Source organism: Podarcis bocagei (genome assembly GCF_964188305.1).
Source record: "Podarcis bocagei genome assembly, chromosome: 3".
NCBI lineage: Eukaryota > Metazoa > Chordata > Lepidosauria > Squamata > Lacertidae > Podarcis > Podarcis bocagei.
The window spans coordinates 60387042-60410945 of NC_138127.1; the positions used below are offsets into that span (position 1 = coordinate 60387042).

General features: G+C 40.7%; 2 protein-coding genes across 4 annotated transcripts; one reads left to right on the top strand and one right to left on the bottom strand.

The window, feature by feature from the left end:
* The first annotated feature begins 1792 nt into the window (after positions 1-1792).
* LOC308583900 (UPF0669 protein C6orf120 homolog) lies at positions 1793-5199 on the top strand. 2 transcript variants are annotated; one of them, XM_081188296.1, is made up of 2 exons: positions 1793-1932; positions 3728-5199. In XM_081188296.1, the coding sequence occupies exon 2, from the start codon at positions 3733-3735 to the stop codon at positions 4291-4293; it is 561 nt and encodes a 186-aa protein (XP_081044422.1). In that variant the 5' UTR covers positions 1793-1932; positions 3728-3732; the 3' UTR covers positions 4294-5199. The 2 variants fall into 2 exon arrangements, with proteins under 2 accessions (XP_081044422.1, XP_081044423.1); XM_081188297.1 differs by lacking the exon at positions 1793-1932 and adding an exon at positions 2299-2421.
* PHF10 (PHD finger protein 10) lies at positions 5168-22620 on the bottom strand. 2 transcript variants are annotated; one of them, XM_081188254.1, is made up of 12 exons: positions 22464-22620; positions 20168-20274; positions 18976-19106; positions 17812-17889; positions 17112-17245; positions 16843-16992; positions 15588-15697; positions 13845-13995; positions 13276-13428; positions 7053-7161; positions 6622-6810; positions 5168-5387 (listed from the first exon to the last, which is right to left on the bottom strand). In XM_081188254.1, the coding sequence occupies exons 1-12, from the start codon at positions 22530-22532 to the stop codon at positions 5302-5304; spliced, it is 1467 nt and encodes a 488-aa protein (XP_081044380.1). In that variant the 5' UTR covers positions 22533-22620; the 3' UTR covers positions 5168-5301. The 2 variants fall into 2 exon arrangements, with proteins under 2 accessions (XP_081044380.1, XP_081044379.1); XM_081188253.1 differs by having other exon boundaries at positions 17812-17895.
* Between the last annotated feature and the right edge of the window lie 1284 nt (positions 22621-23904).

A 23904-nucleotide genomic window follows, 5' to 3' on the forward strand; every position in this document is an offset into this window, starting at 1 on the left:
AGGTTTCTGTTGCCTCCTGTGGTTCTCTGTGTATAAATTGCCACAAAGAAATACAGACACTTTTATAATAATTAATGAGATTGTATTTGAGATGGCTGGAAGTGGAGTGCCCCCACTCCCAATGAGACATTTTAAATGTACTGGATGTAGCAGATCATATGTGCAACACCTGTTTATTTACATTGGATTCCATTGGTTGGCTCAGGACAACTACGTTTAGGACTACAGTATACATCCTATTGATTTCAATTAACTTGCATACTTTTAGTAACTGAGTGCAGCATTGCACTTTTAAGTCATGGAATCTAATATGAAGCAGCCCAAATGTTGTGTTTTTCATGTCTAAATTAATCTTCCAAATCTGATTACCTACAAAGACAAAGGACCAACCTTTTCTAACAGAAACCATATATGCCAAGGAAAGAATATCCAAGTCTAATATTGTGACCATTTATACACCATGAAATTGGAACAACATGTGGCTTCCATCTTCCAATAATATGTACTGATTTAAAATTTATGGAAAGAGCCCATTCTAAATCAGTTCACTCCTAGCAGTGCTTACATATTTGCAATTGCATGCACTTGCCCCCACTATAAGGGGGTGGAGTTGGGCACTGCAACTGCTGACATATTTACCAAGGAATGAAAAAATGAGAACCAGATGAGGAGCACCCAAAATGGCTGGCAGGTAAAAGGTATTGCCAAGAACATTCCTGCTAGTGGTAGACTACAGTAACTCCAGAGACAAATGTTTTGAAAGCAGAGCTGGTATCTGGAGCCTTTGTGGGCTCTTCTGTCATCTCATGATGGCTAGGAGCTGGCCTATTAACAGTCTTTCTTACTCCCAAATACCCACTTAGCAGTCACAATCGCTTAAGTGCTTTAATACTCTTATGTAGAAAGCAGATTGCACCATACTCGCTAGCAAAAGTTATCCCTAAGCCTTGCTGGGTCTCTTCTGACTTGCAGTCATCTGCCATCAAGGGGTGCTCCATAGATGGAGATGCAGTGCAACTAAAAATATACCTGACATGGGGACATACTGAATATGGGTCTCTGGGTTGTAGTTATTTTTCATATTAAGGTTTCATATTAAAGTTTTTAATAAAGTTTTTCTGTGCAACATTGTCAGTTTGAAGTCCCACTACTGAATCATGACATCCCTTAACGTTTTTGTTACTGCTTTTGGATAACTCCCAACTTTTTTTTTTGCATTGCTTGTAAAAAGTGGGAAGACTTTTGTTTTCGTCTAAAAGCTTTTTATGCTCTTGGACCTGACGTAATGTATTTCGCTGGTCTTTTTCATCCTGGCCCAGGCCTGCTATTAGTTCTTGCTTTCTTTGCAACAGCAATGCGATTTCTCCGTTTGAGAAAAAATAAAGTAGCCAGCTAATGGCAGCAGCCCGTGGTGCCAAGCACATCGCAAACAAATCACATGCACCTAAACGGGTTGCATTTGTATAAGGTATTTATTATGTAGTTTTACGTATAATTGTGGTAAACCGCTCTGATTTTCATTGTTACTAACAGCGGCGTATAAATACTTTTATAAATAAATAAAACACACAGCGCACGGGCTATTCTGAAGGTTTCACATATTTTTGAAAAAGTCCCGCACAGCTGAATCCACCCACGTTGCGTCCCTTCGTGGCCCGGTTGCCATGACGACAGCAAGAGGAAACGTCGCTCCCCCTCCCCCGCCCCTCACTTGCCCCGCCCCACTTGCCAGCCTCGGCTGAACGAAAACCAGCAAGTCTAGAAACAGGCCGGGGTGTTTCCAGCCTCAAATCTCGCGGTGTTACAGCGCTGCGTGCGTCGCGCGCGCGGGCAGGCGGGCGGAGCTGCGCTCGACTTTCTGTCAGAGGCTCCGGCGGCCTCTTCCGATGGTGGGCGGTGGGCGAGCGGAGTGAGCTGGGGCGCGGCGCTGGGGTGAGCGCGGGCTCGGGTGAGGAGGTCGGCGGTGGGGCGGACGCTTCAGCAGTTGGTGGGCTTCCCCTTCCTCAGCTTGGCACTTTTTGCAGCAGCGCCTGAGTGTAGGGGGCGGGGAAGCTTTTCGTTTTCTCTCCCCTCCCCCCGCCCCGCTGCTTCTGGGGCAACTAAAGGCCAGGGAAGAGGGGGGGGCTCTTCCTCCCGACCCCCTGAGGGATATGTGAAGGAGGCAGGTTGCGAGGGAGGCGGGGGGGGGGCAAAGCCTTCGCTCAAAAGTGAGCTCCACGTTCTCCCCGCCCCTTGAGATTCCCGCCCACAAAGCCTTCCTTCTCTCTTTCTTTTTCGTCCCCCCCCCCCCCCGCCCTACCACCCCGAATTCCTTCTCGGAATCGGAAAATGCAGAGTTCCACAGGTGGGGTCGAAGCACCGCTGTCTCTGCTTCTCTTTCGAGACTGGGTGCAACTCTTTCCAGGGAAAGCGAAGCTGCTGGTGGGTGTCCCGGACTTCGCCCGTCTCGGGGAAGTTTTATTTGCACAGGTTGTCGTGCCCAGTTGAAGGTGCCAAAACATGGGTGCTGTGGGGCAGAGTTGCGGAGCTGCCAGTGACAACCGGTGTTGCCGCTGCTTCTCTGGACAGGGTTGGGGGCGGTGACCTCGAGGGGCTCCTGTCCGGATATGCGGCAGCAACACTGGTGTCAGAATGACAGCTCCTACCCACTGCATGTGCTGCTGTTGAAACGCCATAATTGACTTGGGGCCCCAAAGATCTGAAGGAGTGCTTGCTAGCTCCCACATCGACCTGGCCAGGTGTAGCCTCCAGGTTGTGGAATAACTTCCTCACCAAGCTGTGTCTTGTGGCATCATTATATGCTTTTGGATTTTTGGTCAAGATGCACCTCTTTATCCAGGCTTTTTAGCCGAGTGGAGGACTTCCCACCAACTATGTTGCTGTCCTGTGCTGCTGTTTTGTTAACTGTGTTATTGGTTAGTTTTGTGGATTTATTGTATGACTTGGGGCATTTTCATAAACTGCTTGGCTGGGATTTCATGATGAAAGGCAATTTTGCCTCTTATTGAAGCTGTTGTATATTTGTAGTATTCTGGCCTGTGTCCTTATTTCCCAATGTTTATGCTTCTTATAACATTGGCATGTATTTTTGCTATTCAGAATTTAATGGGTTTTAGCCTTTATGTAGGACTAGCCTATGACACCAATGCAAAACCTGATCAATATCTTGTGTAGTATTCTCTGCACTCATGGTAGCTTCAGAGTTAATGCAGAGGCTGCAAAATGGGGCTCTGGGGCAGCGGGGGGAGAGAGACTGAGCCAGCCTAGAATCCAATGAATTCTGAACCACACCCACTGCCATTACTTTACAGTATCAGACCTCGTTGCTATGTATACTTCTGGCTGGCATAGCAGTGTTTTTCCTACCACCACCTCTCCATGAGTGGCAGGGCTTTGGTTGAGGTGTTGATTGCACTGTGCTGGCTGGCTGCAGTTAAGATTGCTCACTGTGTTGTATTTAGTATATTTGCATTATGTGTGGCTTGGCTCTTCGTGCCATTTGGATTACCTTGTTAACTTTACCGACTGTCTTGCATTGGTGTACCTGTGCAAACTGTTATGTGAGAGTAGTAGTGATTGCTAAGAGAGCACAAATTATTACAGCTACTTAAAAGACAGTATGTTGACTGTCTACAAATATTCATAGCTACTCTTGGAGAAATGGAATCTTATTATTTGACAGTAAAATTTCAAGTGACAGAACAAGATTTTTCTATATCCAACACAGGTGTTATGGCAGTCTACTGCAAGAGGGTCCTAGTAATACTGCTTGCTTTTCAAGGACTTCTAATAGCGACTGCTTATAATGAGGAAGAAGACATACCTGAAGAATGGATTCTTCTTCATGTGGTTCAAGGTCAGATTGGTGCTGGAAACTACAGCTACTTAAGGTTAAATCACGAAGGGAAGATAGTGCTTCAGATGCAGAGTTTAAAAGGGGATGCAGACTTGTACGTATCTGATGTGACCCTTCACCCCAGTTTTGATGATTATGAATTGCAGTCAGTAACTTGTGGTCAAGATGTCGTTTATGTGCCAGCACACTTCCGCCGTCCAGTGGGAATAGGGATTTATGGCCATCCCTCTCATCTGGAAAGTGAATTTGAAATGAAAGTGTACTATGATCAAACAGTTGTGGAATCTCCATTTGGTGGTGGCTCCTACAATCCAGAAGATACAGATTTGAACCAGAAGCAGTTTCATGCAAGAGAAGATGAGTCTCAGGATGAAGAATCAGTCTTCTGGACTATACTAATTGGAATATTAAAATTAATACTTGAAATTCTGTTTTAGATTCAGAGCTAGACAACAGGTTTCACATGTGAACAATATAGACAATTGAATGGATGCTATTATGTGAGCATTAGTACTAACTGACACTTTCTTTGCCAGGGAGGGGGAAATAAAGCCATAACAATTTTTGTATTGTAAACTTTTCCCACAGGTACACTGCAACAGGCACAGTATTTGTATAAGTTTTCTCTTAACTGATCAGGGTCAAATATGAATTTTACAGTTCACTGTGACTTTGAATAAAACTGATTTTCTATACAAAGATTTTAAGAATAGTAAAAAGACTAATTTCCATACAGTATTTCAGCACATTTCAATTATAAATACTTTAACCTCTTCTGTATGAATACACTAGGAGCAAATACCATTTTTAAATGCTAGCAGTTTTTGGAACATGAAAGCCATTTAACTAAGGCTGCTTTCATACGATATAACATCCTTAAAAAGAAAATATGAATTATCCTCCTTTTCTTGTGGTTTGAAGGGAGAAGCATTGATTTAAGAGACATAATTTGGCATGACCAATATAAGGTCTACATGATTTCTTGCTGTAAACCTAAATTCATTATATCATATGAGATTTGTACCACTTGATGGATTTTTTTTTCTTGTCAGGCAATAGTACTCTGCTTAAAGGCAACTCCCATCAGAAAACAGTAATTGCCAACTAGTGATTCAGTCCTTTTCTTTGAGCTTGACAGAGAACACAAGTGATTGCTATGCAATAAAGAAAGTCTGTTGTGCAATGACTGCTATGCAGCAGCACTGTATCCATGAAACAATTGATAGATTTACAGAATTTCAACTGGGCACTTTCCCTTTGCATGGGATTTTCAAGCAAAGCTACTGGAATAGAATGTATCCTTCCCTGTCCTCCTAATATTAAAAACTTTATTTGGTGAAAAACATTTTGAGTGGTATTTTTCCTTATACAGAGTGGTAGGTAAATAGCACCAAGCTTAGCACTTGTTTTTGTGCAGTTATATATAAAGAGTGTAAATATTGATTTTAGCCTTCTTTGCTGTTCTTCCCTCTTCTTCCTCTGCCTCTGGGTATTGGAGGTTGTCTTTCGCAACAGTCACAAATCCAGCGACCTACAAAATTAGAGTTGTCAGTTAACAGTAGAGCAAACATTTGCTACTATAAAATCGTCACTCACTTCAAGTGCTTTTGGGGAGCAGAGTACGGAAGGACACAAATGTTAATAAGATTGCAATCATATGCCCACTTTCTTGGGACTGTGTCCCAATGAATGATGTGGGACTTGCTTTCAAGCAAACTTGCTTTTAATTTTGCTGTTATTTTTCAATTTCATGCAACTTAAATTTCAGGGACCTTGAAGATTTTTTCCTCCTTCCCCACAGGCAGGTAAACAGATGCAATGGTGGGAAAAAACTGTGCTTGCTTCTCAATTCTTTATATAATATGCTGAAAGCTATTCAAGGTTGGATATACCGGTGACACTCAAGTCATGGGAATTGTTCAAGAAGTATGTGCTGAGCCTCTTCAGTTTGTTTACTTAAATGTTAGTGCATCACTTAATATTCATGCACCAGCACTGAATGATTCCTTCTGAGATTGAAACAGCACACTATTGTTCATTCCCTTAAGTAAGCTCGAAAGTAGGGACAGCAGTACCCTACTTAATTATTTTCCCTAGGTAAATTTAGGTAGGTACTCATTCAGTGTGCAAAATGGTGAATGAGGCACAGTGGGATTGGGTTAGCTTTAATGTCCTTTGTCCAATGAAGAAAACAGTTTGTAAAGTATAATTACATGCCTGAATGGGTATAACATCTGCTGTTTGATAAAGAACCACCTACATTTTTCGCTAGCTTCAAAAACCTGTTTGATTTACAATGTGTTTCTGAAAAGCTTTCAGTGGCTTACAACACTGACCATTTCTACTTGATTAAAGTCACATAAACTTAAACTACCCACTGGGTGTGGGATTGGAAGAGGGGGGAAGAGAAGGTGTCAGTTCAATGAAACAACTGCACTGCCAAACCCATTGAAAATAATTTTCATCAGATGTCAGCTTCTCTCTAAAGTTTCTGACATCCGACTTCCCATCTCCAATCTTTTTACTTCTTTAAATGTTTATTATCATACTGTTAAATCCTGAATTGCAAACACTTTTTATCAACAAGAATTGAGAGAGTAAATGAAGCGTGTAAGAAATAGCTGCCTCCAAGATTTCACTAAAATAGATACAAGTGACATACAAAATGTTGAGATCTGAGCTTTCTGAAAAGAGTAAGCAAGATTGTGCTTCATTAATCTTGGATCTTGGTTCAATCTCTGAACAAGAGTAACTTATATAATTACCTGTTGGAATAGCACCAAGCCCCACACAAAACGTATGATAGCCACGGTCACACACATCACAGAACATCATTTCTTCCTCATGGTGAGGTTGCCCACATATAATGCATGTTTTACACTCCATACATTGCCAAGGGTAGGTCTTAATTATTGCAACAAGCTCTGCAGACATATCCAGACAGGATGGGTGGCCTAGATCAAAACCAGTATCGTTACTAGAATGGTCAAATGAAGCATCTTTAATGAGAATAATTAAAATGGTTTATTTCACAGAACATTTTGAGTTCATTTCAACATTTCAGATATGCTAAATTAACTTTTTTAAAAAAAAATTGCAAAAGTATTAGTTTGATTCTGCATTGCAGGTTGTTCTTTAAAATGGGTCATCACTTTAAATATTTAGAGATTTATTCAAAGCAGATTCTGTTACTTACCACTGTTATCACACTGGGAGCAGTGTATAAGTGCTTCAGCCTTCCCTTTCTTGTTGGACTCCTTACCCTTCAGACAAATTCCACATATAGCATTTGGAATGGCCTTTGGCTGGAAGGGTAGAAGAGGGCTATAAATTCATTCCAGAAGAACTGAGAACAGGTTTTTGTTTGTTTTTTTAAAAAAATGTACTTATTTTAACCTTTATAAATTAATGAACCTTGTGAGTGGTGTGGATCAAAGGGAATGATTAAAAATTGGCAAGCATTGATTATACTGGATACAGAAATGAACAAACTATTCAAAACATGTATATGTATAGTTTACAAAATGTATCCCAGCCAGAGAAAGCGTATGTAATTAAAACTTTCATTTAAAAATGTCAATCAAATGATCAAATTACACAATGAATATGAATTTTACAAAGAAAAATGTTGATAATTTCTAATAATATTACGGTTTGTCTATAGCCTGCACATGATGCATGAAAATCAGTAACGTGGGAACGTCTCTTGAAATGCAATTCATATTATTTGAACTATAAATATAAAATATATATGCTAAATCATATATTATGCTTTTTGCCTTCTACAAAGATATTTGGTAAAACATTCTGAACTGAATTAATTAGCAGTTCATAGTGTTGTGTGTTGCCTTAATACTAAAGTCTTGCAAAAAGCCACTGGCAACAATGTTATTAAGACCAGTGAGATGATTCACTATACAGTATAGAGTAATTCATAGTAGTATAAAGGTGCTGTCTTAACATCAACTCAAACAAATGACCCAGCCAGCCTAGTATTTTCGCTCCTGAAAGGCAGATCTTGAATCTAGAGACCTGAACTTCAGCAAAGCCATAGGCAGAAATGTTTCCCAGCACAGCTGAGTCTTGCTGATTGAAGCCTGCTACGTTATCTCGTGTTTATCAGTTGAAGCCAATGCCGAAATGAAGCAAGCTGCAATTGGACACTTAGCTGTGGGCATGTGAAACAAAATCTGACCCCGTCGCTAGCAAATGTAAGCTCAGAAATACAGAGCAGGTTTTAAATATATAGCCAACTTAGTCCCACAGACTGCAGCCGGTTTGGTTCGTCCCGACAACTGTCTGCACTTTCAATGTGCAAAACACTGTCCCCTGTTATTCTTTGTCGTTATGTGACAAAGAGAGGGAACTCTAGCTCATACCACCCTTGAACAGGGTAGATACCAATTTATCCCTTATGCCATTGAGTTTGCATACTGTATTAATTGTTGTCTACATACAAGGGCAGCTTCTGCTGGCATTAAGAGATACTGTATGTATCTGTACCTGAAACACCTTGTCATGTTACGTTAGCAGAATGGGAACCTCCTGGTGTGAACTTGCTTATTTGGTATAACTAGAAGTTTTTGCTTTGAAGAAGAACCATATTTGCTTAGCAAAACAAGCACCAAAACGTCTGAACATATCCCCAGCTTTGAAAGAGTGAGAAGTGTGAGCAGCTAGAACTTTGCAAAGCCAATAAGGAAAGGAGGAGGAGCTTTAAACAAATTAATGTGGAATGGTCTCTTATGCTAGTTTTCTAAACATTCAGACAATGAAATGTTAACAGCTACCCTTGCTAAATACACATCCCTGTCAGTAATGTTTTGGTTCTGCTGAGAGAAGCAGCATAGATTTGAGATGTTCTGATTGCTGTTAAGTAATGAAAAGTACTGGTTTATAAAAACTTTGCTTATCAAATGCAGAAAACTACAGTGGTACCTTGGGTTACATACGCTTCAGGTTACAGACTCCGCTAACCCAGAAATACTACCTCGGGTTAAGAACTTTGCTTCAGGATGAGAACAGAAATCGTGCTCCGGTGGTGCAGGTACAGCGGGAGGCCCCATTAGCTAAAGTGGCGCTTCAGGTTAAGAACAGTTTCAGGTTAAGAACGGACCTCCGGAACGAATTAAGTACTTAACCCGAGGTACCACTGTAGGTTCTTTAGAACTTATTGTATAAGCAAAACAAAAGTGAAAAATCAAACCTTAACACTGATTTTTAAAAATTTTAACCCAGTATTTCCTAATAATTTCTAAACCGCAGAGAAGTACATACTAATAAGCCTTAGTCTGGTTTCCTAGAATATTTGAATATCTAAATTAAACTAGGGCTTCAGAGCACTTTAACTTGCCTGGCCTCCAGAGGTTTGTTTAAATACCCACAAGGCATTTATAAACAGCTTGTTTTCCAAAAGATGACAGAAGCATTCATGAATAATTTTTTGCTTATTTATTTTTTAAAAAAGCATAGTCCACCTGTTTTATACATAAATATAATTGAATGATAAAAGGAGACTAACATTCACAAATGTCTCTACCAAATAATAAATACCACGAAAGAGAAAACATACATATAAAAATTTTCTATTACCTATTCTACTCCTACTTTTATACCTTTTTTATACCCTGCGCCTACCAACAAAATATTAAACCTCATTCCTGCAATGATCTCCCTCTTGTATTGCTACATTCTATGAGTAATGTTTGTGTTTTAAGTTATATCAATATAAAACAAAACAGCAAGTGCACTTCTCTAATTCTCTTTACCATATGTATATTCTACTGATGTGGTACACAGTAGCAACCTCTCTTTCAGTCACCCAAAGCAAAACAACCTTTGAGTCACTAGATCTGTGCTGTGGTATGTGCAGTTAATACTATGATACTTAAATGCGAAAACACTGGTGAAGGTGCAGTTATTAATAACATTTCCCCCTAGTCCTAGTTCCACAAAACTAGGAGTGAAATAGTCACAGCGTACTAGTTAAAGACCCTCCAAAGACATTGGAGTGTTCCCTATCAAAATGAAATAGAAAGGAAAGCCTGTTCACATTTCAAAGCAATTTTAAGTGAAAACAGAAAAATAAAAATGGCTTTGTGGGAACGTTGGAAAACACTGTTTGACATATTGTTCTCCTAATCATATTCAACTCGACAAAAGAGGTGAGGGGGGAAAAAGAGTTCCTGGATTGCTGCTCCAAAATTGGTTTTATGACAAAGGCTGCAATCCAGACACAAGCTGATTAAATCCCATTGAAAACACTGGCCTGGTTCATATGTAGCATCCCTGGTCCAGGGTTTAATCCAACTAAATCTTACTCAGAGTAGACATTGAAATTAATGAACATGACACGATTAGGTCCATTAATTTCAAAAGGTTGCTCTGAGTAAAACTTGGTTGACTATCACCCTTTGGGATTATATCTGACCTAGTCATACTAGGAATGGATCCACAGAAATAAATTAAGTGCATTTATTTCAATGCTTTGCAGATTCCATGAAGATTTCCTGGTGCGTTAAACTACAGTTTCCAGGTTTGGCAAATGATGGATGGGGAAGATGGAGAGCTCAAACTCTTTGCTTGCTCCCACTCTAAAACCATGGTTTCTTGGACCAGAAATGTTACACTTGAACAAGGAGCAATGGAATTTCAGCAGCTAAACTGTAACTAAATCAAAAATAGTTTACAAGCACGCCATGTTTCTGAAAATTACTTTGCCAGAAAATAAGTTCTTCCTGTTTTCATAGCAACGGAATGTAAATTGAAAAATTCTGGGATGGGGGAAAGGGTAAGTCAGTCTCTTGCTACATGCTCAACTTAACATATGTGCAAATCTCCCTTATTCTGAGAAAAGAATACTGCATGTGCAATTATAACAGCCAGTCCTTCATCAATTGCAGTAAAAATTAATGGCTATATAGGAATGGTATATCATGAGGAGGAAAAAACGTTTCAATAGTTTAAAAATAGTAAAAGTTAAACAGAAGTTAAAAGGAGAAAAACTCTTAACATTTGCTTTCTGTGGCATAACAACAGTATGCCTGGATATTGTAAATCATCTTAAGCTTGAATTTTAGTTTTAGAGTGAATATTGTAACTTAAAGACTGGTAATGGATGATAAATGGATAGTGCATGTTGCATAATAAAATCATTATATATTCCTGGGACATTAGTTGAAGTCCCATTTTCAGCACATAATGTATAAAAGAAATGCCTGTTATAGATAGTTATCTATCTATCTGTCATGTTTTAATCAGCTCCATAAAATCTATCATGTGTTTAAAATCATCCTGGCCTTACATTCAGGGAAGTGTAAGTTATAGTGAGAATATCCATAAATTGTGGAGGAGGGTGGGTGGGTTGTTGGCATCATTGTGTTTTCAAAGTAGTTTGTGCTGTCTTCTTGGGGCCCAATGCACCAAGAAAGACTCCAACAGCAGCACCATTGAAATAAATGGCAGCAGCGAGAGCACAATAAGCATTCACGACAGGAGATCTTACATAGAGATTTCCTGTGATTCATCTAGACTTACTAGAATATGCTTTTGAACCAGTGACCAGCAATCACCGGGATCCGTTTTTGAATCCAAGTACTGAAAAAAGATAGTTGTATCTTTAGCAGTCACAAGACTTGCCAATCACTTCTTTATGCTATCCCTTCACAATGAAAGACTAGCCAAACATTTGCTGAATCTTATGGACTTTGTTCACATAATACTTAAAGTTCAAAAATGCTACTAAGCCTTTCAAGCTTCATCTTTGGATTTCATAAAATTACATTACTGGCATGAGTTTAAGTCTGCAATAAAGTAAACATTTTGCAATGCAAATATGTAAAAATAGACATGTTCTGCAAAACTTTAAATCTCTTATTTGCATCATGTAAAATTATTCCTGAAATGAGATATAGATGACATATAACATTTCTGTAATATAGTCTAAAAGTATGCATTTATCCTGTTGAAACAGTATTCCTGCAAGTCTTTTCCAACAGAAGCTGCGCAATGCAAACTGGAAAGTGAACGGTTTGATTGGGAGGGGGGGAATAAGCAATTAAAATAAATGATGCAGTTTGGTAACAGTTTGCAGAACTTTAAAATTAGGTTACTTGTGCTACACAACTTCTCAGGCTAGACATTGTTTAGCAATCATGCTGGCAACTCAGAATTACCATCCTTAACTTTCTTCCTGTACCCTTTCCAATCCACATGCCTTATCTTCTTCCAACTATAGTATAAAGCAAATATCCCCTTGGTTTCAATGGAAACCAAATAGCTTGCTTCTTATTTTCCTTAACACTATACATGAATTTCCACTGAAATATGAAAAATAATTTTCATCCTAAACTGAAATCCATCCGTTGATAATTACAAAACTGGATGTAATCATCACTGTTCAAACATGACAAGTTTAAGATAAGGGTCTGAGATTCTGGACCTGTTCAGATACTACCGCTTCCCCACTCACCTCTCTGTGCAATGATATCACAGGCAATCTCAGGATCACATACTTTCTACTACCCCCCCCCCGCCCCATAATTGAACACACAATGTGACCGCAGCAGGAGATCCCATTTTTTAGTCCACAATCTCCCCTACCCTATGATACGGAACCATTTTCTAAATTACAGAGTTGGATATCTATATACGGGCAAGGTTAGGGAGATGCTCACATTCAAATGTGGAGACCTTCAAGTTTAGTCATTATTCACACAATTAGGAGAAGGGGCCTGGAGGAAGCATGTGAGTCCCAAGAGCAGCTCCTGACCCTCACTGCCCATAGAGGTAAGGGTGAAAACGTATTGTCTAAATGGTTTCTTACAAGATTAGCTGAATATTTCCCCTGCAAACAACAGTGCAGAGCTGCTCAAATCAAATCTAGGTTCCCAGCATCCTACATTCTAGGGAAATGTTAAGATTACTATTACCAAATCACTTTCTAAGCAGTTAAAATGCTTTTGACCTGTAAAGAGTTAAGAAAATATATGTGCAAAGTTTTTGCAACATTTTTACAGTCCAGTCCACACATGAGCAAGGTATTTTAATTCAATCCCAACGGGATATTTGATATGTAACCATCTACCTTATAATGACAATAAAAGAACAGAACACCCCCTCCCCACCCTGCAAAACGAGAGGGGAAACTTCCTTTATAATGGGGTTTCATGCTGCAGTTGCTTAGGAACCAATTTAAGTATAGAAAATAGAAGCCACTCCACAGCCAGGGTAACAAACAGTAAGGCCCCAAGTAAAATAAAGCAACAGGAAGTAAAGAAGCGAACAGGAATGCATAACAGGAGAGCAGCTAGCCAAGTATAGTAAGCAGAAGTTCCATATTTTTGAAAAAACAAAGTTAAATGTTTCAGGGAGAGAGGCTGGTCAGTAAAGAGGCTGAGTCAGGGGCTTTTTTCTTCTACCTTGTACCCAGGAACTGACTTGGATACAGATCGTTTGGAACCCTCTTTTCTTGGTGTAGAGTTTTTCTCTCTTGTTTTTTGTCTTCCCTGAATAGGTTCCTCCTGGTTTTCAGGGGGGCATTCACCTTCAGACACATTGCCAGATGAGTTGTCCTATAACAAAAGCACCATCATTTTGTTGGTTTGCTTGGAGTGGACAAAGGAAAAAAATGATCTCTTTCTAAACTTCAAACTTTGCTTTCTTTACTCTGAAGCATAGGGCACTTATTCACCATAGAGGTACCCAATGAAATAACTAATAGCCTGGCCCTTCAATCCAGTGCTCTGTTGATAGAGTGCTAGGGTTCACATTTAACAAGTCTTAAGAATGGCACAAGGTTAATTGATTGGACCTCAATCAGAAACAACAATAGACAAGAATACAATTCAAAAATATCTCTAGTGCTTTATTCTTACAAAACACTTGGATAATAATAGGGTATTTATCCTCTGTATTTTCGAAGTTTCTGCTAATCTATCTAGCTATATATGAAAGCATACATACATAGGCAAACACTACTTTAGCTCACCGAATTGCCTTTGATTTTCCTCTTTTCATCACCACGCTCTTCTGCATCATCAGAATCTCCATCACTATCCAGTGCAGGCAGCTCTGGATCTAAGGGAGGCTCATAAAGAGCTGTATTGAGCGGCAAATATCGAAGCTCATCTGGAGAGTATCTGAAGTGAAAAAGTAATTATTTTCAGTACCATCTTTTGATACACTATGTATGCATTGTATGGCAATAAGGGATAATACAAACAGCTTGGACTTCAAAAACTACTTTTCAGTGATTCAACTATGATGAATAAATTTGTAGCTGAAAGGTAACAGTAAACCAATTGTATATACAGTTCGATTTCATGCATATGCAAAATCGCCACATAGTCAAAAGCTGCTGGCTGGAAGTGGGGGAGCCCACACATGCAGGACCTCCCTGTGTCTCTACTGCCAGAGGAAGAAACAGCGAGGAAGCAGTGAAGGCATATGGGGGAAGAAGAAATCTGGCTCCCTTGGAGGAAAGATAAGCAGGCAAGCGGTAGAGGCAGAAAAAAGAAGAAGAAACCTGGTTTCCTCTGCTGCAGAAGGGAGAGGAAAGGTAGACAGGGCAAGAGGCAGGCAGAAGCTGCAGCTTCATCTCAGATCCACTCCAGCATTTTTATTCTGCCTACATCTCTCTCTGTCCACCTCTGCTCCATTCCACAACCAAGGGAGCCAGGGTTTCTTCTTCCTCCATCTGCTTCCCTGTTCATCTTTCAGGTGTCTTCTGCCTCTGTCAGCCTCTCCATCTCTTCTACCTAAGTCTCTCCCCGTCCTCCACTGCAACCATCCCCAGAATGGCCACTGCGTGTATAACAGAATTCACGCAAGTAAAATGTGTGAAAGCACTGTATATAAAGGGATATGTTCTGTAGACCCTACGTACTGTACACCATTGCCATGCAATTTGGAGTGACACAGGAATGTTTTCTCATTTGTTAAAATCCTGATCCTCTGAATCCAATCTAAAGTACATGCTGAACAAGGCAATTCTTATATTTAGTTATTCTATATTTATATGGAGAGGTAACTAAGCCAGGTTTGCCAAGCTTGCCCTTTAAAAGTATGTCATTCCCTTATATATATTTGGGGGTTTTTATTTCTACAAGCTGGGACGCAGGTGGTGCTGTGGGTAAAAGCCTCAGCGCCTAGGGCTTGCCGATCAAAAGGTCGGCGGTTCGAATCCCCGCAGCGGGGTGCGCTTCCGTTGTTCGGTCCCAGCGCCTGCCAGCCTAGCAGTTCGAAAGCACTCCTGGGTGCAAGTAGATAAATAGGGACCGCTTACTAGTGGGAAGGTAAACGGCGTTTCTGTGTGCGGCTCTGGCTCACCAGAGCAGCGATGTCACGCTGGCCAGGTGACCCGGAAGTGTCTCCGGACAGCGCTGGCCCCCGGCCTCTTGAGTGAGATGGGCGCACAACCCTAGAGTCTGTCAAGTCTGGCCCGTTCGGGCAGGGGTACCTTTACATTTTATTTCTACAAGCTACATTTTCCTAAAGCAATAAATAATTAGTGCTTGTTTGCTTTCCCCACCACTTTTGCAAGAACTTTTCCTTTTGTGTTGTGACTTTTAGATTACAAGCCTAAAGGCAGGGGCTGTTTCATTACTGATATTTGCAAGCTGCTCTGACAGCCTTTCCTCCCCATTGGCTGAACAGCACAGTAAAATGCTTTCAAGAAATAAAACAATCAGCTGCAGCAGAACAAATGTTATTTCATTATTTTTACAATTACCTTTTATAGTACTCCTGAAACTGGCCTGGTATGAGAGACACTGGATAAGGACTAACCTTTGTCCTTTCTGTAGGTAAAATTTTATATTTTCCTTGAGGCACCTGGATAACCTGGAATGTTAACAGAAAAAATAAGGAGCTCATTTCCTACATTTAACGAAGTGGCTTGCTTTTCCAAGCGATCATATAGCTAGATTCATTGGAACTATGAAATTTCTGTTGCCAACTCGCCCTCATGCATCGTATAACCTGAGATTCAATTCCAATAGATTGGATAAAATTACCAGATCTTCCATACCCCAAGGAGTGGATCACATCCCAAGGAGTGGATCACGCAGCTACTGATTAAAAATTCTGTACAGACGGTGAGGCCTTAGTATTGCGTGCACCCCCCAGGTACATGTTAAATAATGTGACCTAGGCTGCATGCATCTACATATATTTATGTGTTTTCTGGATCACAATGGTATGGCATATGCATATTGTGTAGGAATATCTGTAGTGTGACCCTCCATTCCACATCCCAGAATTTTGCCGTGTAATTGCATCAATCAGCCTAAGAGGGGATTAGGGCAAGCAGATCCATACTCCTAATTACTTTACACTGTGGCTGAGGGGCAGGGAGAGGGGAAAGAACATGGTCCGAGTTCCCCACTCTGTGTACAGAATTAAGGTTCAAGAAACACACCTGCAGTGGCAGTTTTCCTATGTGCTCCCATAAAATAAAATAAAATTCCTTATCTTTTCCATCAGAACAGAATACAAAATAAAACATACAGAATGAATATTGCTAAAATGCATTCGTGATCTGAAACGCTGATTATTCCATTTTCATATTTCTTTTTATAAACAGAAAGGGAGCAATTGTACTGGAAGTGAAGCAATATAGGGATGGCAAAACCTTGTTGTGCATCTCAAAGCATCAAGAGTAAAAGAGGGTGAGCTCACAGTGATTTCAGTCTGGAGTAATTCAAAACCCAATCAAAATAATGTTTCACTGTTGTAAACCAGTGGTGACTACTGGGCTACTCCAGAGGGAAGTGGCAAGATCTGAGAAAGGCAGTTCCCTGCTCAACCAAGAAAAAAACTGGATAAATAACTTCCAACTGTATTCTCTCTCCTGAGAAATATCTACTGAGGTTTAAATAAAATGCTATATTTTCCAACACCTCCCCCCTCCCCCAATCTGGCATCTTTACTATAGGTAACAAGAAGCTACCTATAGTCATTTGAGCAAAAAAGTTAAGCCATCCTACATGTGTCTGTAAATCAAAATAGGCCCTTCTTTCTTCCATTCGTTCCCGGTTTAAGTTGCTGTTGAACTCGGCGGCTTTCTTGGCAGCTTTCTTAATGTATTCTGGAACTTTACTTGCTTCAACTTTCTGTGTGTTCTGCTGTTGCATTTGCTGAAACAGATTTTTTTCCCATTAGTTCACAAGCTGCAGAAGCTATCTATCCCAAAAGACATTTAATACGTTCCAATATTGTAAACATCTTCACAAATAAATTTGGAGACAGAACTTACAGAATACTCTTTATAGTGATCAGTTATTCGCTGGCGTTCTTTTTCTTGAAGTATGACAGAGTACTCAGCATGTTTCGCTGGGTATTCTTTAATCATCAGATCAATTACTTCATCACTGCGTAATGCTGTGAGACCTAGGTTACATCAAAAAGTCACTTGTGTAATTTCATTACAAAATAAGAGACAAAATTAAGGGATTTGGGGGTTTTAGTTCTTTTTAAAGATTTGTAGCCATCCTAACTTAGAGCATCAGTGCAGTGCAAAGCGTGTGTGACAATTGCACAATGATTCACCCCCAAAGAACTTCAGAATCAAGTTGTGACATCTCCTGCTCCAACTGCTGTACTGTTTTATTGTCTATTTTAATTATGGATTTTTACATTTTATATTAGCGTAACTGATTTTTATATTTTGTAAACTGCTTTGAAGCCTATAGTGGTCTCAAGCAGTTACATAAATTAATAAATAATAATAATATAATCATAAGGCTTAGCTAAACATATTACATATTTTCACAGTTTATTCCCAATCCACTTTAAGGAGCAATGAAGTAAAGATCTTTTGAATAACAGTTTCCACATCTTCGCAAGTTTATTGTTAAAAAGGTAAAAACTGAATAATCTCTCCTACATTTCACTCTCTTGGAAATGTTTACATACTTCATTTTTTTAAAAGGAAAAAATGCCCTTTTTGTCCTTACCTAAGGTACACTGTGTTTCTGTAATGACATTTAACTCTCTGAGGTAGAGTTTCTCTTTGTGAGATAGATCTCGTCTTTCTAAATCTCCAGGAAAAGGGAGGGAAAGTAGTAAAAAAGAAAGTGTAAAGGATTTTTGCAACCTCTCCAAAAGTACAAAATAAATATAGCTGTGTTACAGTTAAATTTCACTCAAGTACTTGTAATAGAAAGTTACTGCTTCTGTCACAGGAAACAATAATAAGATAACCCATGCAGGGAATATTATGCTTTTTGCCTTTACCAAACCTGAGAAGCATGTTGGGCCAGGGGAGGGAAGTCACTACTGCTTTCCCTAGCCCACCTTTTCACTAAGTCAAGAACAGGGGCAAGTCTACTTATACACAAAAATTGAGAATGTGCTGTAAAAGCCCCCTGCTCAAATTAAAGGTAGTTACAGGCATTCAAAGAAATTGTAATGGAAGAGATCTGAATGACTTGCCCATTCATCTGTTGTACTTTCTCTGCAACTATGAAACATGGACTCATACATCATCTATGCAGCAAAATGCACAAGTTCCAAGAATACGTGGTGCTCCCACATCTGATCATAAAGCAGATGTGCGATTCCACAATTGCACGGGAAGTACAATAACTTTTGCTTCCTTTGTTGCTGCTTATCCTTCATGCTCACAGTCATGTTGTGAGGAATGTCCTCATTGTTCCCTTATTGACACAGAGGGAACCTGAGGTTGAATGACAGTAACTGGCTCAAGACTACCAGCAACAATCTGTGGAAACCAAACAACTGAAATGTTCATTACTGTGAAGAACAAATAAAATATTATCTCTATTCTTTTTTATTAAAGGGTTTAAAAAATGAACAGAGTTGCTTAAAAGCCTCATCTTTTCAAAGTATCCCAAGTCAGGCACTCAAGACAGCAGACAAACATCACAAAAATAACATTTTAAAATGTAAAACATGTTTTCATAGATATCAATGAAAAAAGAGACAAAAACCAAATGTGCCATTATCATATAATACATTGCCAAAGGAAGCTGAGGAATTCTGTAGTCAAGAGCAAAACATAGGAGCCTCAATAATCCTAGATGAAAACACATTCATACATCCTCATGGATACACATTTGATTTGTAACACTTCACATAAGGGTTTCTAACATTAATACCTGGATATTTTCGCTTAAAGGAGGTCACGCCCAAGTATTCACTGACTTGCTCTTGAAGCATATAGTATTCTCCAGTTTCATCAGGTGGCCATTTGTACTCTATCAGGTTTTCAGCTGGAAAGTAGCTAAAGCTAAACACATAAAGATCAAGCTTGAAACAACCAGTGTTTGGAGTGCTAAAATGTTGAGGTTATAGAAAAAAGGGGATTACAGCTGTAAAAGATTAAGTAAAAGAAAAGAACAAAGGAAAATTAGATAAAATTAAGGGGGATGATTTGCTGAAACAAATTTGGAAATAGGAATGCTGAAAGGGGAGGTAGGGGGAAGTCGGCGAAGTAAGGTTTAAGATAAAAAAAGGATTTGAAATTATACATGTTTGTTTATGTGTTTGTTTGTTTGTATTGTGTATTGTTTGTGTTTATATAAATTGTAAAAAACCAATAAAAAAATTATATTAAAAAATGAAACAACCAGTGTTTGATTAATTAATTAATTCTTAAATTTGTAATAATATAATTATACGTCCTTCACCAGTAGATCTTAGAGAAGTTCACAACATAAAACTACAAGATAAAAATGAAATACATAATAAAAACAAGAACAGGAAAAACAAGCAAACCAATAACCCTCCAATCCACAGTCCATCATTTTATCCCACATGCCATTTCACTTGCTCCATAGAAGAATTATTTGTTTGTTTGTTTGTTTAAATTGTTAACCACCTGGACACGCTTCAGGTGGAATTTTTATTTTTAGAATATAAATTTTAAAAACTGCCCTTTATTTCATGGACTATGTTCCAACTGTTAGATGTTAAAATGCCCCATTTGCAGGTTAGGAATGGTGTCCTATAATATGCTGCTTCTTTTTATAAAAAAAGAAAACCCCAAATTTTGACTTTCTAGGTAGAGTGAGGCAACTAAATAATAAGAGGCACAGTTCCGGTGTACCTTTTTGAGAAAGAAAAGTACTCACAATCTATTTTCAAATTCCTATAGTGACCATCTCTGACTGCATGAGTAAAAAATTTCAGAGCTCTAGTTCATGGGGAGTTACCCTAACAAGCTTGAGGGTAAGCAAGTGAGGGTCAGACATATATTTCCTCTCTCTATTTAAACGATCTGGAACATATTGGGAAAGGTTTCATACCATATGCATCTAGAGAAGAAAAAAACGGAATGCATGATAATACCTAAGGTCCTGACTTGAAGTTTCACAACTTCGGGAGCTGTCCCCTGAGCCCATGCGTCGTCTTTTTGATGGTTGGCTGCCATCGTTTGAATTCTCTTCTGTATCATCCTATATAAAGAGCAAAGTGACAAATGTTGAAAAGCAGAGCTCCCAGGACTTACAACACATACACATCAGAGACCTAGAATATAATTATTCTGGATTTTAAGACCCTAAATCAAGATTGAGGAACGACCTGCCCATGGCATACATCCCCATCCAGTCTGCATCCTCTCCTCAGCCTCAACCCCTCCTCCCTGGCCCACAATCAGTGGGTGTCTCTTGATGCTTCCTCTCCCTTTTTCTGACAGAAATTTTCAGGAAGCAAGCTCAGATGAGAACTGCCACTTCATGGCCCTGAGCAATTTGAAGCAGCAGCTCCTGAAGCTGGGGTGGTGGAGAGAGGCAGGGTGGCCCTACCCACCACCAGAAAGTGGTTTCCAGCAGATTACCACCACCACCACCACCCCACCTTTGAAACGAAGCCCTTGGCAAAAAGGGAAAAAGGTTTCCTGGCTTCTGCTTTAAATAGTTTAGGATCTGACTATTTGTTTTATTTATTTACTGCATTTGTAAAGCCATAACAGACGCTCTCTAGCTAGCTCACAAAGGCGAAACCAAAGATTAAAGTACAGTACAAAACTATTAAAAGAGTAATAAATTAAACATTTGAAACACAATTTTAAAAGTTCAGAATTCAGTTTTGAAATGCTCTCCAACTCCAACAATTTATATGTTATTTGTATTACAATTTGTATTCTATGGAATTACAATCACTGCAAGAAACAGAAAAATCATTATGTGGTCTGCCAAGCCCACCAGCAATTTTCAAGTTGTCTGTAGGGAAATAAGTTTGGAAACCACTGTTCAAGAATCTGTGATAATATAACAAGGTATGCTGGGGTAAGAGGGACTTCTTAGATTAAATGCATTTTATAGGATCAGACTACGGCAAATAGTGTGAGACAGTGTGAGATATAATTATTTGCAGAAGCTGAAAATATGCTGAAAGTATCATGCTGCCCCCAAAGGGAATGCTATATGATGTTTCAGTAAGACTAAAATCCTAAATATACAAGCTGGAAAAGAATCCCATCAGTGGGACTTACTTCCAGTAAACAGGCTTGCAGAGGTAGATAACCATATGGGAAAGACAGTAACAAGAGAATCTACTATGTATATGAAAGGGAATTACCAACACTAGAGAAACCAAGAAACAAAACTCAGGATAGGGCTATGATGAACAGGCAGTTTGGGTTCTTAAAAGTGGGGAGGAGGGGTTACCACCAGAAGCAAATTTATCTGCCACCCCATGGTGTCCCCCAAAGACCCTTTACTTTCTCTGTGAACACGGCCATTCACTCCTGTAGTGAATGGCATTTGCGATACTGTTGCAGTGAAGGCAAAACCTTTTTTGACACTGCCGCCGGGGAATCCTAACAGGAATCCCACAAAAGGGTCCTATGGTGGAGGGAGCGCTCTATGCCACTGCCGTAGATCCTTTGCAATATATGTCCACTTTTACACACACACACACACACACACACACACTTCTTCCATGGGAACATCTTGCGAGCGAAATGTAAATGTCGCGGAGGGGTTGTAATGTGGCTAAACCAAGGGTGGGCAGGGAACTTGTGGCCCTCCAGGTGTTGTTGGCACTCCGGCTTCCATTAGCCCCAGCCAACTTGGCCAATGGTCAGGAATGATGGGAGCCCAACGCCATTCTGAGGATCGCAGGTTCCCCATCCCTAGTGATGTAGTCATACGCGCAGCATCAACTCTTAGTCCCAGCAGCAGTACAGCCTATAGGCTCACGATGAGGATGATGAAGGAACCTCGCCAGAAACCGAGCAGCTTCAGATCCAATGGGATCCTGGATACAAGAACCACTGGATTCCCCTCCGCGGGGGCTAAATAAACACAAAGCGAAGGAGACAGCGAAGCAGCAACTTCAAGGAAAGCGCTCCTGCCCATCAGCCTTGGAGGGGGAGGCTGGGGGCGCGGAGGCTTTTGGGAGACTCGTCTCCAAGGCAACGGAAGGGGCGGAGGCTCCGTTCGTTTCCTCAGGGATGAGCCCGGGGGCGGGGAGGCGGCCGAGGCAACAGGGCCGCTCGGTTGGTCCATGCCGAAAGCCCTTCACAACCTGCCGTTTCTCGCCGGAGGTCGCCCGTTATTTATTTGTTTATTCTCCCGCCCCGGCAGGCCGAGTCGCCTGAGAGAGGACGGCCGCCTCCTGCTGCTGCTGCCCCGCTCACCTTGAGAGACTGGGCTCCAGGCGTGGCCGGGTCGCTGTCACACACCCGCGGGGACAGGACGGCCGCCATCACCAACACCGCCGCCGCCGCCGGCCACGGACGGACTGGCGCGGCTAGAGAGGCTCTTTGTCCCCGCCCCCCTCCGGTTTTTTTCCTGGAGTCCTGCCGCACCGAAGGACAGCGCCACCTGCCCGCCTGGAGGCGGTAGCGCAGCCGCCGTCGTGACATCAGCCCCCGTTCTCTTGGCTCCTGGGGGCGGAGCCTGTGAAGCAGATGCGCTCCCTTCGTCGCCTCTGCCGTTGGTTATTGGACCAGGGTCCAATCTTAGAATCACAGAAGTTGGACGGGACCCAGTCCAACCCCATAGTTAGGATCTTCCTCGTCCCAATGTTTGCACTGATTTTTATTTCATTGCTTCATTAGCACTTACAACCCTTTTCTCCAAACTGCTGTTGATGTTGTTAGTTTGGATCCAGAAATACATGTGTACATGCCTGGCTTGCTATGGCCCAATTCAGACTCCTTGTCTACTATAGTCAGTGGCGTAGCGTTAGGGGTGCAGGGGGGGCGGCCGCACCGGGCGGAACATCTGGGGGTTAGGGTTAGGGGGCACAAATTACTTGCCTTGCCCCGGGTGCTGACAACCCACGCTACGCCACTGACTATAGTGGTTTGCACCATATGGGTGCATGGGATAGTTACAGCCATTTCTCACGGTGAGGTGCACAATAAAGCAAATGAAGAACATAGGGGTTTTTTTTGTAATCAAAAAATGTATACAAACCATGCAAAAGAGGAGTCAGCATAAAAAGTGCACAACTAGAATCAAGTTTTGTAACTGTTTTCTGAAAGGGCTCGGCAAGCAGCAAAAAATTCTGTTGTGAGTTTGAGGTCTGCATTATGCTTGAGTTCCTTCTAATTCTTGGGGTCCCAGATCCAGCAAGGGGTAAAATCTTATGGAGGATTCCATGGTTGAACTAGGCAGGAAGTTCGTGAGAGAATGGCCATAGTTGCCACTTACAGACCACCATTAGTATAACAAAAGAAGTGATTGTGCCCTCTGGGCAAATGGGGGGGGCTTTCCCTCTCCTTACTTGGCTTGTACTTAGGCTTAGAAGGACAGTAACCAGGGCAGTTGTTTGTGAGCTTAGAGCTAGGAGCAGGCAGAAGATAGACACAGCCATGCTTGATTTCTGCTGGAAGCCAAGGCTGTGACTGGGAGAAGCAAGACTTTTTGGGGTGTGAATGCTGTGAGCCCCTCCATCTTAGGCTTTATGTGTAAATAAACTATATATCATATTGCCTAGAATGTTATTTTTGTTTCAAACATTGCAAATTTTGGACAAAATGGACTGTTTCAAGAAGTGGCAGAGAGATATCTCTAGATTTGTCTGGCAGGGCAAGAAGCCTAGAATAAAATTTAAAATATTAACGGATGCAA

Excerpts from the sequence above, each read along its gene's own strand:
- LOC308583900 (XM_081188296.1), top strand. The coding sequence starts at position 3,733 with ATGGCAGTCTACTGCAAGAGGGTCCTAGTAATACTGCTTGCTTTTCAA.
- PHF10 (XM_081188253.1), bottom strand. The coding sequence starts at position 22,532 with ATGGCGGCCGTCCTGTCCCCGCGGGTGTGTGACAGCGACCCGGCCACG. Across the intron at positions 13,429-13,844 it reads GGAAAATCAAAGGCAATTCG|GACAACTCATCTGGCAATGT; the intron begins GTGAGCTAAAGT and ends CTTTTGTTATAG. Across the intron at positions 7,162-13,275 it reads AGTCAGTTCCTGGGTACAAG|CCAAAGGCCATTCCAAATGC; the intron begins GTAGAAGAAAAA and ends CTACCCTTCCAG.